Raw genomic sequence first — 16,788 nt, 5'->3', positions numbered from 1 at the left:
TGTTTCTGTGCCTTTGTGGGTGCACATTTCAGAGCAAAGAAACGGGCTCTCTGTTGAGGCTTTTTCAAACTGACCACAGGAGATGTTTTTCTCTCTGTAGATGGCATTACTGTACACATATTGCAGTGATTTGATGAGATCTAGCAAATGCATATGTGTCTCCTCTCCTCTCTTCTCCTCTGTGGCCAGAAATCAGTGCAAACGTCAAACAGGGGTCATAGAGAGGCCCACTGTTAACTCTATAGATAAAGGCACTGGAAGTTGGCCAATGTTAGATTTTGTTGACAAAAACATTGATTGTTTTGGCCGGAAAATCTATCCTGTGACACAATATGTCTGAAATCATTCATTCAAATTATTTCACAATTCAAACTTTGTACAAAAGGTGTCATAAAAGCAATTTCTCTGCAGTAGATTAGACACACTATATTTGAATGCTGTTATAGGTGTTAGAGGCTGAAATAATGTAAATTGAGCCTGGGAATAAAGGGTGGAAGAAAAACAATCAACACCTCAATAACAAGAAGAAAACTGCTAACAAAGAGCACAGACACGTGTGATTACAGGCTACAAAAAGATGAGATTAGAAAATCCTTCAGTTTATCTTTAGAAATGGTGCATGCAGGACAGATGAACTTAATCCCATTTTGTACAAAAATAAATTAATAACACACAGCAGTTCCTCTCATACATGCTTGCAGGTTTCACAAAATAGCCGGTAAATCTAGACTAAACTGGATTGGAGGTTAGTGTGCTACGGGGGGGAAAAAACGTTTTTTTTCCTGGGTGAAACTTGGGTAAACTTATTGACGCCCCACTCGGTGGGAAGCAGCCAGTTGTGACAGGAGTAGGTGAAGGTCACAATGTGTTTGCTTTTGGCTGGGGCCGCACTTGAACCCACAGTAATCCACACCACCACTTTTGTCAACCGTTGCTTTGGTCAGTTCACAACCAAGAAACCAAGAAAACTTGGTCAGGTCAGAAGTGAGTCACAGGTTGATATACTAGTACACACTTAATAAGTGTATCTAAAGGTCTGAAACACAAATCTGCTCAGACCTCTCACACACCTTCAACAAACAGTACCACTGTTGTGCCAGTACAGAACAGAATAGGACATGCACAAAAACTACTATTCGCTGCTGAACCAGGATAAACACCTTTTATCCTTAATATAATGACCACATGCTTGAAAGTTCTTTTATCATCCCCCCCTCAATATCTTTGAAAGCAACGTAAGGAGGTGGACAGCAAATAAAAGCTGACAGGTCAGTGGGAGGGGAGAGGCAGAGATTACAGTCAGCAACACAGCTCTGCAAAAAAAAAAGAGAAAAAAAGTGGTTCAATCACCAGGCAGTGTTAACAACATATAAGTGTTAAGTGCTAAAGTTGCTCTTTAAGCCTATATCTGTACTGCCCTCACAGTGCGTATGCAAAGCTAGACAGTCAGTCCTTCAAATAACCACAAGACTTGACTTTTCTTGTCCTTTAATGAAGTCTTCCGTATATTTTTCCAACCCCATAAAACTGAGAATTATTACAGTGATAGAAACACGATTTACTGAAACACCCTACAAGCAAAGCATTGTATAAGTACATTTCAATTAGCATCCATCAATCGACAAAAATGAAGTCATACAAACTGTTGACCGCTGACAACACACCTCTTTTAGTGTATGGCTTTTCTCCGCAGGACACCAGGTAAGTAAAGCTGTCTGTTTCAAAATTCCAGGAGAGGCCTCCTTTCTCCCTTCCTCACTCTGACACGGTTTCTATATAGACTTTTTAAATTTGCTCGTTTTATCTTTTTAACCTGTAAAGGTGTCAGGGTCCGTTAGTGTTTTAGGGTTTTAGTTGACTTCCTGTTCTTGTTGTGCCACTTCTGGTTTTATTTTGTCTTACCCCTGTCTTCCTGTCAAGTTTCCCGCCTGTGTGATTGTTTCCCCGCCCTAATGTGTTTCACCTTGTGTATTTAAGATGGTTTCCCTTCCCTTCTGTGCCAGATCTTCTTGTCCTTTGAGTCAGCGTTCCAGCTTAGTATTTCCTTCTGTGAGGCTGTGAGTGACCAGTTTTGATCCCGACCATAGAGTTTAGCCTGCCGATTGTACCTTTGCCTGTTTATTTGCCTACCTGGTTTTGACCCCCACCAGCACCCTAGCCCATCGGTTCCTCCATTGTGTCCTGATCTGTAGGCTAACTGATAAAAGGCAGTACAATATCATAATGTATTGGTCAGAATGTATTTGCTAAAGAAGTATACCAAAACAAGTGTAGCTTTGTGTGGAAAACTTTACCTCCACTCTGATTTATGGCAACAACATCTATTTGTGGCATAAATCAAAATCTATTGTGGAGGACAGAAGAGACTGATGATGCACTTGGCTGTGTTTGTTTACTGTTATCAAACCAGTGTCTCGTCCCCCTCAATAACAGGTGTCGCTGAAGATATTGCAACAATGTAAATTTCAAGGTTACAGTACAAGCTATTTATAAGCTGTCACTGTCAGTTTGCATGAATTACCTATTTCAATTAGACTTCTCCTTTCTGATGATTTCCCATCTGAGGAAATAGAATAGACGGCAAGTTGGTGTGATGGCTAAAGCAAGCACTGTCATAGTTATTAATCTAGGGAAGTCAATAGGCTACAGCCACAGCTACAAGTAGCAATCATACAGTAATGAAAGGTTCCAATAGAAGCACTTAAGGAGAAGCATAGATGTTGCTGTTTTTTGTTGTTTTGTGTCCAGTATTTTTGCACCAAAAGAGGGAGTAATGTCCTTCAATCCCCAACAAAACATTAAATGCATGCACACAAATTCAAATGCAGTCTGACCATGTATTTAATTTGACAGAGAGGGGTAAATGTTACACTGCAGGTTTAACCAAACCTGTTTGATCAATGCTCATCAAAAAGTTGTGTTTGTTTGAGTGAAGATTAAATGATGACTGATGATCACTTTGCTGATTGAGTTTATCAACAGTAGGCTACTGATATTAACTATTGGTGGTAAAAGACTGATAAAAAGAGCAGCAACTGTATTCAGACTGCGTGACTGACCGCTCAGCGCTCAGAGCTCTTAAACATGACCTTGTGATGGTTATGGACTCAGCAGCTCATTACCACTGTGCTTAGGGGCGTTTTTGTTTCCCTTGTTTTTGAAGAGGCTGACCCTGACAGGGGTAACACCACGGAGGAAACATGGCTCCATGATGTCACAGACCAGAGGCCTAGTCATATGCTCATTGATTATCCCTCACATATTATTCAACATGTTTAAACATGTTAGCCAAACCTGCTGGGCCACTGCCCTCTTGTTACCACCTCTACTGCAACTCAATCAAAATCAATGATGACTATCCTGACAGCCAAGTTGTTTCTGCCACAGTGTCCCCTCATTTCGTTGTGTGTTAAACAAGACAAGGGTGGTGAAAGACACAGGTTGTTGACATTGTTGTATTGTGTTGAATGTGGGGTTGGGACGAATACGCCTACCTTCTTTACACGCAACATGAATAGTTTATACGTTTTCGAATAGTTTCGAATAGTTTATACTTTAGACCTATGGGGTGTGTGTGTGTGTGTGTGTGTGGGGGGGGGGGGGTCATTCCGACCTGGCTTTTCACTTCGAAAACCACTTGACATGATTAATTCATTGTATAATGATGATAAAAATCAATACAGTGATATAATCAAAGGCACATTTATCACGAGAAGATGGGCAATTTCCTGTCAGAGAACATTAAGCACATTGATCAATGAAGTCCACCTTGATCTAAGAGGCAGGAGAAGATCACAACTTGTAAGATGTTTATTGGGCCCCTTTCCTGTGACTTTCCAAAATAACATCGTCTGCAGTGAAAGAGACTACTTTTCCAGCCCCTGATTTTAACCGGTTGAAAGTGTGTGTGCGTGCGTGCGTTCGTGTGTGTGTGTGTGTGTACGTGTAGACTATGTGAGACCTTCCGCCCCTCCCACCCTCCCTCTGCTCCGTGAAAGCCTCACTTAAGGACTTGAGGATCCGCTGGACGCCAGGACAGAGGGAGAGAAAGACGCTCAGAGCCGCTGTCAGGAAAATGACCGTAGAAAGAATATTCGACGAGCTCGGACATTTCAAGAGGTAAGACAGAAACATTTCCTACTCCCCTCCAGCCATGTGGAGTTGGCACTTACTCCTTTTGTTCGAGTTCGAGTTGTGTTTTCTGTGGTATCATCAATATCCAGTTGGTGTAAGTGAAGTTTTGACCACTGGCCTCTCAACGACCCAAGCTATTTTTATTCCATGATTCAAATACTATGAACAACAAGAGGGATCCTCCCGGTTATAGTTTATTGTGCGCAGTTATAGTTTCGACACTTATTTAATCACAAAGATAAATGTTTATTTTTGGAACAAATCTTGAGTCAGTGCTCCTCTGATGATTTTCTGAAGAAAAAAAAATTACAAAACACAGGAATCGCCTTATTTGATATGCAAGGTAAATGTATTTGTCTCATATCTTGAAGTTTTCTAAAAGGTTACAAATAAGCTTTAAAAAATCCCTGCTTTTCTGTTTTAAGTTTAGGCTTACCTCTCTTAGAATAATGCATTTTTTAAAAGTCTCCATTGATTTCATCTCAGTGGTTTATAAAGGCACATGCTGAATGGATATGTTTTACAGGCATTCTTCTCTTTTACATAATGAATTCTCTCTTGGCTGATTCCACCACGTTTTTTCTGACCATGTGGTTAGTTACAGTTGTATTTTGCATTTCTGTGCAAGACAGTGTTTTGGTAGATATTCCGTAGAACACAACAAAGTCACACTAAAGAGAATAATAGAAAATTACATACACAGTCAGTTTAATGATTAAAATAGTTTTAAAATATTAGGAACTGCCCCTTTAACAAGATCTACAGCTATAGTAATAGGCTCTTCCCTGGACCATGCCCCATCCCTCCACCAAGTTTGGTGCAAATAGGTTCAGTCGTTTTTGCTGAGCCTTATTCTACTGACAAACAAACAAAACAAAACATAAGGAATTAATAAATGGATGAGATCATTTCAAATGCTCAAAGCGCAGTCCAACTTGTCTAAGAACACACTAATGGCATCATTAATCTACACTAGTTTTTTGAATAAAGCATTGTCTTCATCACAATTCAAAGGCCACAACACATGTGTAATATTAAATGCAGCATATTTTAAATGTTTTTTTCTTTCTCTCCAGATATCAGGCATGTCTGTATTTTGCAGCAGTCTTCCAGGCAGTAGCCTGTGGGATCCACTACCTTGCCTCTGTTTTCCTGGTGGATACTCCAAACTTTGTGTCCAGCGTGCCTGGCAACATCACTGATGTCCTGTTTGATAACCTGACAGGAACAAGCCTAGAAGAATTCCTGCCCATCTTCAAAGTAGGGAAGGGGCCTTTAGTAGTGAGGACGTCTGCGGGGGAGCAGTGGGAGTTGAGTCGGTGCCGATGCGCCCTGCGCATTGACCCCCAAGACTTTGCATATGAATTTTATGGCAACAAAACGGTGAAAGCCTGTGGTGGAAACTTTCTTTACGACCACTCTGAGGTCCAACAAAGTATTGTGACGGACTGGGACTTGGTATGTGAGAGAGAGTGGCTGGCCAAGCTGTGCCAGCCCACCTTCATGCTGGGAGTGCTGATTGGAGCGCTGGTGTTCGGGGACATTGCTGACAGGTAAGCATTTCGCCACTTCATCTGTGGAAACAAGAGTCTGCCTTTTTCAATCCTGTAAACATGTAGATATAAATTCAGGAGACATGTTTGCACTTCATATTTTAGATTTCAGATTTATTTATTTAAAAAAAATGGGAACAGTACATATTGATGGACATTGACATGTAAATATGTGGGATTGTAGCCAAGTGGCTAATTTACATCCCCACCTCTGCCTCTGCCATCCCACCTCTGCCTAGACCTTAAACATGCCGCTGTTTTCTCTCATGCTTAGTGACAAGTGTGTGAGCTGAGGATTGAATGCACTCCCATTGAATGGACAAGCATGCGTCATACTGTAAGCATTGAGGTGTAGGAAAGGGAACGTGGTGAGAGAGTGACAATAGAAGTGGCTGGACAAAGGTGGATGGATTATGTGGATGACTGGAGTGATGTTAAGTTAGAGAAAGATAGGGAGAAAGACAGTGTCATCAGGTAGATCAGGTGTTCTGGCCCAGCAGCAGCCAGCTAAGACTGAACCTGGGTGGTCAGCATTTTGTCAGAGTAGGACTTTTACCTGATGAGGTCAGAGTCAAGGGTGCACTTGCTTTGATGTCTGTCCAGCTATCTCTTATTATGGATCTCCGTTCAGAAACAGTTCAGATAGAGGAGGTTAGGATTAAGTGCTGATGGCAGTAGTTATTTTAGATGAGTTAATCATTATTTTGATGCGTTTTACCTATGCACTTCTTCCCAATGGCCCATGGTTGAATGGTTTTGCTGGTGTGGGCACTGTCTGAGACTTGGCACCCATGGCTCACATTATGAGGTCAAGTTTGGCTGGCGATGATCCAAGAGCAGCTGGTCTAAAACCAAGTCCAGCTGCCCTTGATTCAACCCCTCTTGGATGACCATGACCTGAATTAATGCCTGCCAGTGAATTACACTGAGCATCTCTCCCATATTAAAGGAAAAGAAATATGTTCCGTAGGGACCTGGATGATATTGATGTTGGATGTTGTACAGGTTTAACTGTTGCAGATCTGAAATGAAACCTCAGTCAGTCAAACTTAGACAGTTTAACATCATAATTACTTCACCAGTTGGACATGTACTGTAAGTGCTGCCTTTACTTAGCTGTTCTAGTTGTTGATAATCCATCATTAATTGAAAATGTGGTTGGCAGATTGAGTTAGAATTAAAATAATCAAACACCCCTTGCAGCCTTGCAGTTCACTTATTTTTGGTGCAGATCTTCACATGTCTTGGAACTTAAGTACTTCCCTTTATCCCAACATTAAATATTCTCCTTGCTGACTGTGCAATTGAGTGATTCCCTGTTTTGCAAATGTATATCTCACCTGAACATGTAAACTCAATTACTTTTTTCTCTGTCTTCTCTTATATATCTCTCTCACTCTGTCTCCCCTCTCCCTCTCTGTCTCTACCTTTATGTGTCTCTCTTCCAGAGTTGGTCGTGTGAGGATTTTGATGATCACCAGTCTCTGCCAGTTTGCACTCGGGGTGGCTGTAGCATTTTCTGGAAACTACTATCTCTTTGTGGTGCTTCGCTTCCTCCTTGCCATGGTGAGTTCAACATTTGTCGCATGTGTGCGCTTCTGTATTGTGTATGGAGGTGTGTCTGTTTTCTTTTGTGCCATTTAGGGAATGGCAATTTAAGTAGCATGGCCTTTAAAAAGCAATCAATTATGAAAGTACATTTTGCAAAGATCTTTCAAGACACTAATGTCAGTCTAAAAATATTATCATTTTGAAAGTTTCTGTTATGAAGTCATGCATTTTGGACTTTTGCAAATGCTAACACAGGACAAGGGAGGTGCCTCATTTTCTACCTTCTCTCTGTCAAGGAGAACACTGTGTATCCAGTTTCTAAATATTCCTCTACAAAATAATCTCTCAGCCAGTTGTTAATGGTCTCTAGGAACATATTACGCCCCCTTTCTGTTATTGCAGTCAAGCCAAACATGCAACAAGCTAAAGCACAATGATTGCTCCGGCTGTATATAATATGAATATAGAAATTTATGAAGCTCTAAAGATCAGGATCTAATTCACTGTATGTCAGGCATAGATACGTATGTGTGTCCAGTACGTCATTAATTCAGTTGATGTTTTTGCTCAGGTCTGTGGGAAAACACCTAAAATGTGAGCAACATTTTACAAATTAAATAAGATCCCGTGATCCCGTAAGATCCCGACTCAGCTGCAGCAACCATAAACAAAACAAACAAAAAAAACATCACTATCATGAAAGTAAACAGGAAAACGGGCAAACCGAGTATCTTCAGGGTGTCTTTGTGTAGTCCATTTATCTGCATTAAAGAACATGTTTACAAGGCAAAGGAAGGGAGTCATTACGGTTACAAGCCCACATGGCAGTAAAGATCCCCTACTACAGTCTGCCCACTGTTTCCCTCCGCTACGTCTTCTACCATCCCCCTCCAGTCCTCCTCAGCTACAGCTGTTGTTTTTCACAGAGTCAAACTCTCAGACAGTGCAGGCTCGTACCGTTCAGTCACACTTAACACAGTGCATATTCGTTTTAAAAGCAGTGGCCAATTACTGCCACATTTATTGCACTATAATTGAGAGTTATCTTTTTGAGTAGGTTAAAAACATATATACCTCTAATTTGCAGATATAACTACTGTAAATATTAACCTTCCTTCCTTCTTTATCATACTGTATATTATATTGGAGCATACAGTAGTGGCCAATTTAAACTATGTTTAAAAGGATAAAAAGCCAAGAGGGAGAGTTAAATTAATAATTGATCACATTTATCCATGCTCTTTCATTCTAGTTGCCACATGTTGTTTCTGTTCTGTTACAACTGCTGCACATATGTTGCCTAGAAATAAGAAATGCCTTTAAATCCTTAAACACTTAACCACAGTGCATTCTGAGCTAACAATAGTGACATAAAGTGCCTATAGATTTAACTATTCGCTGTCTTCCTTCCCCTGTTTGTTCTCGGCAGGTGTCCAGTGGCTACCTCGTGGTGGTGTTTGTCTATGTTACCGAATTCACTGGCATCAAGGTACGCACGTGGACCTCAATGCATGTGCACGCAGCCTTCGCCGTGGGCATCATGGTGGTGGCTCTGACTGGTTACCTGGTGCGGGTCTGGTGGATCTACCAGATCATCCTCTCCACATGCACCTCGCCGTTCTTGTTCTTCTGCTGGAAGTTCCCCGAGACGCCCTTTTACTTGATGGCCAAGGGCCGTTACAAGGACACTCAGACTCTGCTGGATGCCATCGCCCGCTTCAATGGCCTCGAGAGCAGGCTGAAGGCGGAGGACCTAATGGAGCCAGAGGAGAGGGAAAATGGCAAAGCTCTGCTGGAGCAGGAGGCGGAGGGGCGGCCATCGCAGACTGAGAAGAAGCTGTCCATTCTGGATCTGTTTGGAAGCTGGAGGATGACGGGTCGAACGTGCACAGTGTGGGCCATCTGGTTCATCGGCAGCTTGGGCTACTATGTCTTCTCTTTAGGCTCAGTCAACCTAGGTGGAAACCAATACATTAACCTCTTCCTTGCTGGTAAGTGATTGCCTAATAAGGGGGTGTGCGTTATACTATTGCAAAAGTATAACACATCCCGCCGAGGTCAGCCAAGTGTTATTACCTTTGTGTTTGTGAACCTTCATGTTTGACAACTGTTGAACCTCTTAGTGCTTTTTTATTCCCATCTGTTTCAGTGTGTGTGTGTGTGTGTGTGTGTGTGTGTTGTGTGCAGTGAGGCTTGAGATTCTTTATGTAGCCTCTTTAAACTAATAACAGATCTACCTTTTCCCATGTAAACAATTTGGGTCATTAGTCCTGAGCTTATCCCTGCCCTGTTTATCAAATCAGGCAGAATAAAATTAAAAAACATCTGGAGAATCTTTGCGATGACTCCAGTGCTGTGAATTATCAAATATCGCAATAATCTTGGGTCGTATATCACCTAGGAGGATATTTTGTCATTGAAAAGGCATTTGCTGTTCACCAACGTGGCTTTGCTTACTGCACTGTTTTTGGAAAACATAGAAACAGCTACATCTCTTGCCTGCCAACTAAAAGGTTTTTCTGTTGCTTTTTTTAAAATCTAATTAAGAAAATCAGATTTTCACCGTAATAAACATTTTTTGCTAAACAAAATGCAATGCTATTTTGAAAGCCTGTGAATTAGAATTTGCATGAGAAATTCCACATTGGTGCTGTAAATGCCTGGTAATGACATTTCAACAGATTATATGCTTGTTTTGATATATTTACATTAACTGTACTGTGACCCCTGTCCTCTTTAAACTGAACAGAAGATGCTGATAACGTGCTTCCTTTAACCTCCTGTTCCTCCATCCATTTCTGCTTATTTCCTATGGAAACATACCGCAGAGCACATTTAGGAAGTTGAGCTTTGCTAGCATTTCAGATACTGGTTATTTAGGTACCCCATAGATAGAATATCACAGTGTAAGTGTGTCAGGGCCACGATAACCTCAGACTGAGAGCTGCTCTGATTGGCTGTTTCCAGGCGCAGTGGAGCTCCCCTCATATCTGGTTGGCTGTTTTGCAATGGACCGGATTGGACGGAAAAAGACCTGTGCCCCCGCTCTGCTCCTGGCCGGAGTAGCTTGTATGCTCATCATTGTAGTGCCTGCTGTACGTACAAAGAGTGTGTGTGCCTAAGTGTGAGAAGGGAAAAGTGTGTGTATGTTTATAAAATATAAGCAGTGCTTTCAGTCATAATTTACAATGCAGCCTTAGATGAGTAACCACTATTATTTATTTGGCCTTATAAAACTACTGAGGTCTGCACAATTTTTAGTGACCCTGTAAAAAAAATTCACAATATTGTAGTAAGAATTCTGTCTCAAACTTTTTGCACCTATTTGTCTCAACTTTAGAGGAACCTGCTACATAATCAATGCAAGCAATTTTCATTAGGTGCTTGTTTTATCTTATTCTCACATGCTGCTGATGTCTAACACAGGTGACAGTGGTCCAGTCCAGACCTGAAATTGACAAATATCTAATTTGATCAGAAGTGGACAGCTCTAAGTACAGGCGTTAGCGCACCCATTAATGACGCATCTAAAATCCAATCGCTCAGACCACATTCTGATGTAGTTTGGGCCACTGATTTATGAACAGTGTGGACATAGATGCACCATAGTCCACCATGACAGACTGCTATTCAACCAATGTCTTCTGCCACCGTCACAGCCATTAGTCACAGCACAGTTTTGTACTAACCTGAAAATATCCTGCTATTTTGAAACAACCATTTCACTCTAGACCTCAGTTCAGTGATTTTCTCAAACTCTTTCTTTCTCTCTCTATCTTACAACAACAACAACAACATAATATTTGTTTTGAATTAAAGTGAGGAATTCAAATCAAGTCACAAATGGTCACCATAGACATACTGTAATGCCAGGTGTGAACTGATGTGCTCATGGTTCTCCACTTGTGATCAGATCACCCAAGCTTAATAGGTCAGAATGACTCTACTGTCAACAAGGCCTACAAGTTGTCATCTGTCAGGGGAAAGCCATAAACAGAATGCTAATATTTCTTAAGTATTTTCTGCCTTGGCACAATCAGGAGTTCATTGTCCTGTCCTGACATGGCCCTGGGCAGTTGGACCACTTTCACTGTTGAGCCCTGATATATGACACACACTCGGCTCCCAATGTGTGTGTGTGGGGTGTGTGTGTGTGTGTGTTTTGAGTGACCCAAATTAGTACTGCTTATGGCTGGTTTGGCAAACAGCTGGTACTTAATGTCCAAGTAAATATGACCTTCGACCTTGAAAGCCTTTCCGAACAGAGCGGTCAACAAGTGAGACATGAAAAACAACCGCGCACAGACAGTGGAAACAGTGGAGATTGTGTCACTGCAGTAATATCCGCAGCCTCCACAGAAAAACACAATCTAAAACTCTCTGCTGACTTCACACTATTCCACTTACCAGAGCATACAGTATGTAACTTTTCTTTGGTAAACGGCATGGACGCGTCTGTATATCTTCCCTCGGTAAACATGCCACCTTCTCTAATCTAAATCTGTGAGAGAGGAGAAGCAGTCGAAGTAGTGTTCTGTGCACTAACTTGTTTTGGTGACAGTTTCTAAGTGACAGCACCTACAGACAACACACACTCTGTCTGTAGCCTGGATGGTTGATGTGAGAAAAACAGCCAGCTAGCCTCTGTCCAAAGGTAACAAGATCCACCTACCTCCAGCTCGATTAACACATAATCTCTGGTTTCCTTGGTCCGTACACAGACAGAAGTGTAAAAACAAACTCAAGCTTGTATTTCTGTTCTCAGGTTTGTCACCGCTTTTAGGGAGGGGTTCACTCAGCTTCTCATGCTGTCAGTGTTCAGATTCGATTTGTCCCCTGTGTGCACAATGTGCACTTCTGTTCTCTGGCTCTGGGGTTTCTTTCCACACATGTAAAGTGTGTTTCCTTATATATTCTGAAGATTTGTAAAGCTGCTGTTTCTAAGTCCAACAGTCAAAGCTTCAGTCAGTCTCCAATGTCTTAGAAAGTGTGTTTTTTATCATGGCTGCTCTGAGTGTTTTTACTTATGAATGCTGTGTTTGTCTATGTACTGGCACTGCACTGCATTAGTCAGGGAGTTACAGTCTTAGCACTCTAAAGCCTAACATTTATATTCATTTCAGCTGCTTTACTTTTTCCCTATCTGTATTTTGCCCATATTAAACCACTGTACAGTTTTCTAAGCACTACACTCTAGTGACACATGATATAGCTTTCCGCCAGATCTGGCATCTGGACATGATTCACAGGCGCCAAGAAATCATTTCTTTTTTTTCCCCCCAAGCACACAGCGCCGTGTGTGTCACATATGTGGCCACATACTTTTTCTACCATGCAAACGCACCACAGCAGTGACTGACTAACTGCAAAAATATGTAATAAACAAATTAATATATTACAGGGCTAAATAACAAAGACCTTCACTTCCAGAGCAGCCTAAAAATAAGGCTTGGTTTGGTTTCAGGCCAGTAGTTTAAAAATAGCCCATGTGGATGGGATCACCTCACACAGCCCCCCCTCCTCCGTCTGTGTGTATCTTTAACATTGTCAGTCGTGGCCGGGGTGTTAGGGTGTCTGGGACTATTGCATCACAGCAACAGGCTGAGTTGTAGTTCTGGTGGTAAAAGAAGCCGCACAGCTCCTGCGATTACATCTTTACATTTTTTTAAGTATATTTTTGGGCTTTTTTTTGCCTTTAATTGATAGAACAGTTGAGAGAGACAGGAAATGGGGAGGCAGAGAAGGGGGGAATGACATGCAGCAAAGGGCCACCAGATTCGGGATTCAAACCGGAGCAGCGAGGAGTGTATGCATATGGGGCACCTGCTCAACCCACTGAGCTGTACGCCGCTCCAGAAAATCAACTTTTGGTCCATGTGCTGATGAAACACATGAAACACGAGGTGTGGTTTAGCTCAGTTGGTAGAGCAGGCGCCCCATATGCAGAGGCTGTAGTCCTGGCCTCAGCCGGCCCTGTATCGAATCCTGACTCAGATGGCCATTTGCTGCATGTCATTCCCCCTCTCTCTGCCTCCCATTTTCTGTCTCTCTCAGCTATACTATCGATTAAAGGCAAAAAAGCCCCAAAAATATACTTTAAAAAAATAAATAAACACAGGTGAAATATGTACAATATAAAAATTCCCACTCCTCAATATTGTGTCTGTATGCAGAGTGCAATGATTATATATAGATTTATTTAAGTGGCTCCCTTGCTGCAAAGTTTAATAATGAGGCAAATCAAAAGTGAGTGACTGAGGGAGTCCTCATCCCTTCAGTTTATTAGATCAGTTTATTAGAAAATGTGATTTGAATCAGCATGAACTTCACTTCACCCATAGAGTGCTGCAAGAGTCTCGTGTTTGAAGCTGGACTATTAACAGTGGCAGTGGTCTGATGAAAAGTCTGCAGGTCAAAGGTCAAATGAATACTGACATTGGCTATGATATCAGATTGTTCTTCCATCTGGACAAAATGACTGTTGTGCTCCTTTCTAACCCTCCCACCCCGTCTCCACAGGACATCGAGGCACTGGCTGTTGCTCTTTGTATGATTGGGAAGTTTGCCATTGCCATTGCCTTTGGTCTCATCTATCTGTACACCTGTGAGCTCTATCCAACCATCATCAGGTAAGAACAGACTGAATCAAAACATACCGATCACATATGTTTAAACAAGCTGTAGCCTGTTAAACTGTAGTAGTTTGCTCACACACATTCATGCCTACACAGATTAAAGCATAATTTTATTTACATTTTAATGTATTTTTGTTTTCAGTCCTTTTACAGCTCTGAAGCATTATTTAAGTGGCTGAATGCACATTTTCAGTATATTTTTATGAATGGAAACAGAAAAATCAAGGAACATGTTTGACTAACTGGCAGTACAAACAGTGTTTTATGCATAGCTGCAGATATGATTCACTTTTTGATCAAAAAGTAATGTTGGTGTTTTATTTTGGTGGTGGAAGGCCTTATGTCTGTACCCTGATGTCAGTGAATCTGTTCTCTCTAATATCACTGACCTTGTGCATGATCTCCCATCAGGTCTCTGGCAGTAGGTAGTGGCAGTATGATGTGCCGTGTTGGCAGTGTGGTGGCCCCCTTCTGTGTGTATCTGGCCGATGTCTGGGTTTATCTGCCTCAGGTATACTACACCTTTTCTCTTGGCTAGTTCAACTGTTGTTATTGAATGTGTAGTTATTTGTTTTCACCTTCTCCATCCTGTCAGCTTAGCACACCAGAGTTTATCAACAAGGTTAAGATAATAAATTCTAGCAAATTCATTCTTTTTTCCTTTCATCATGACCGCTGTGCAGCTCATTGTTGGAATCCTGGCTTTCATCATCGGGGTGCTGACTATGCTGTTGCCTGAGACTCTGGGCAAACCTCTAACAACCACCCTGGAGGAGGCGGAAGCTCTGGGACGCAAAAAACAGGACGGACTGGAGATGAACCAACATGAAGCCAAGGCCTGAGCTGCACACTGCTGGAAAATCAGAGAGCCAGACACTCTGAAAGAAGCTTTGGAAAAAACAGAGTGGAAGGAAGAGAGAGAGAGAGAGAGAGAGGAGATGATGAAACAATAACGCCATTGATTTATTAGATCGTTTGGAAGAAGACTGAGAAAAGAACAAGCTTTTATCGTAGTTCTTGAAATGACGTTTGTGCTGATATTTTCTTCTGAAACTGACCACCAGTGTAGCCTCTCTCTCTTTGTCTCTCTGTCTGTCTGTCTCTCCCTCTCTCTCTCCCTTTGTGTGTGTGTATGTGTGTGTGCCTGCATAACTTCTGTGTCCATGGAAACATGAAGGATATGAAAGGATCATTTCAGTTAATGACAATTTCAGTCTTATTTTGGTAGTTTTGTTCATTGTTTCTATTACATTGTGATAACTCTGTACTCACCAAAAGAACAGTAACAGTCAGAATAGTAAGCAGACAGGCTGTAAACAAGCCAACAGCAGCTTAGCTTTATCTACACTTTGAAACTTGTGTGTAAAACTTAAACAGGAAGATTGTGTTTAATTCAGGCTTAATTGAGGGTTTGTTTTATCCTATCATCTGTCCAGTAGTGTTTCTTTCCCAACTGGACTTCTTTCTTCTTTCTTTTCTTCTCGGACTTCCCTGATTTCAGCCTACTGTGGTGAGCACTGTGTTAATATTATTGATAGGACCAGTGAGCAAAACTACAAAAATAAGAGTTCCTGTAAAGCAAAGAAGTCATCGTAATTATGCACTGTGATTCAGTTACCTCATGATAAGTGCAAATCATGGCTGTGTCTTGGCTGTTTTACACATATATTGTATTGCTAGATAACCAATGTCCAAACAATTGCATGTATTATTCTGACATGAAGGAGGTGCCTTATTCTTGATTTTAAATTCACCTTTTTAATCTCAGGTCATCCAGTTTTAGATATCACTGTGAAACTGTCATTTTGAAGGTATTTTTGAATTTTACACTGTTTGATATAATCCTCAATTCCATCTTGGTTAAGATGTCAATGCTGAGTGTTAAGTGTGTTATATAATGTTATGTATGTGTGTACATGTGTCTAAGTTGATGTCATAGATTTCTTGGTGCATATACCAGGTATGAAGTCTAGATGCTGAGCATATTGAAGGAAAATTATGCAGCCCTGCAATACTGTGAGTCAAGGTGTGACCTCCAGATGTTTGGACCAAAGACAGGGATGAACCACAAAAGTACAGCAACAGTTGTGTTCACCTGCTTTGAATATTGTAGTACACTACTAGCATTTGTGTTTGTTTGTTTCCTCATTGTGTTTTGTTGTAATCTGAAGGAGAACAAAAAAAAAAAAAAAAAAATCACGACAATCAACTGGGTTTCTAACAGTGATGACATTTGATCACTAGGTGATGAACGTACTCAGGTTCAGCATTCAGTTCTGAACAATTTTACAATCAACAGTATGGATTTCTTTTTGTATAAAAAGTTGTTTTGTCTGTGTTATTTTTATTTCATTATGGCAAAATAAACAAGATTGCCAACACTGAGGTGAAACTGTTCTCTCCCTCTCTCAGGCCACTGAAACAAGGAATTGGAAGGTCCAACCTGGTGCTGGAAAAGTAGGGAATCTATTTTTATCATACTGGGAAAACAGAGCAAGTCTGGGAAGTGGGAACAGCCCTCTAACACCATCAGTCTCCTATTTGCCAGTGGAGAGGAGGTCCCACTGCACCACCCAGCACAGGAAAAAATCCTCTGTGTTCAACTTAGAAATAGATAACTCTCTGTAGATGTGTGTGTGTGTGTGTGTGTGTGTGTGTGTGTGTGTGTGTGTGTGTGTGTGTGTGAAATGCACTTCACTTGAACCTTAACAGCCAGCCCCCTAATGTGAACTTCCACACTGTTGCCCTAAGTAGTGTGTGGTTGTTGTTGGACACTATGGAGTGAAATCTGTGTTGGACAGCCTTCAGTGTGTGTGTGTGTGTGTGTGTTGTTGTTGTTGTTCTGTCCCTCCAAGGGCCAAGCTGAACTTTTGACTTGAAGACACCTTTAGAAAGAGAACTCACTTCCACACAGG

General features: G+C 41.4%; 1 protein-coding gene across 1 annotated transcript; it reads left to right on the top strand.

Annotated features, from left to right (window-relative positions):
- The first annotated feature begins 3,996 nt into the window (after positions 1 to 3,996).
- Positions 3,997 to 16,254, top strand: slc22a16 (solute carrier family 22 member 16). The gene is made up of 8 exons (XM_084000987.1): positions 3,997 to 4,119; positions 5,211 to 5,687; positions 7,136 to 7,253; positions 8,668 to 9,229; positions 10,206 to 10,333; positions 13,758 to 13,867; positions 14,285 to 14,384; positions 14,557 to 16,254. The coding sequence occupies exons 1-8, from the start codon at positions 4,076 to 4,078 to the stop codon at positions 14,713 to 14,715; spliced, it is 1,698 nt and encodes a 565-aa protein (XP_083857113.1). The 5' UTR covers positions 3,997 to 4,075; the 3' UTR covers positions 14,716 to 16,254.
- The last annotated feature ends 534 nt before the right edge of the window (positions 16,255 to 16,788 follow it).

Source organism: Trachurus trachurus, assembly GCF_905171665.1.
Source record: "Trachurus trachurus genome assembly, chromosome: 24".
In the NCBI taxonomy this organism is placed as follows: Eukaryota; Metazoa; Chordata; class Actinopteri; order Carangiformes; family Carangidae; genus Trachurus; species Trachurus trachurus.
Note: the sequence above shows the minus strand (reverse complement) of the source record. Positions and strands in the feature narration are given on the sequence as shown.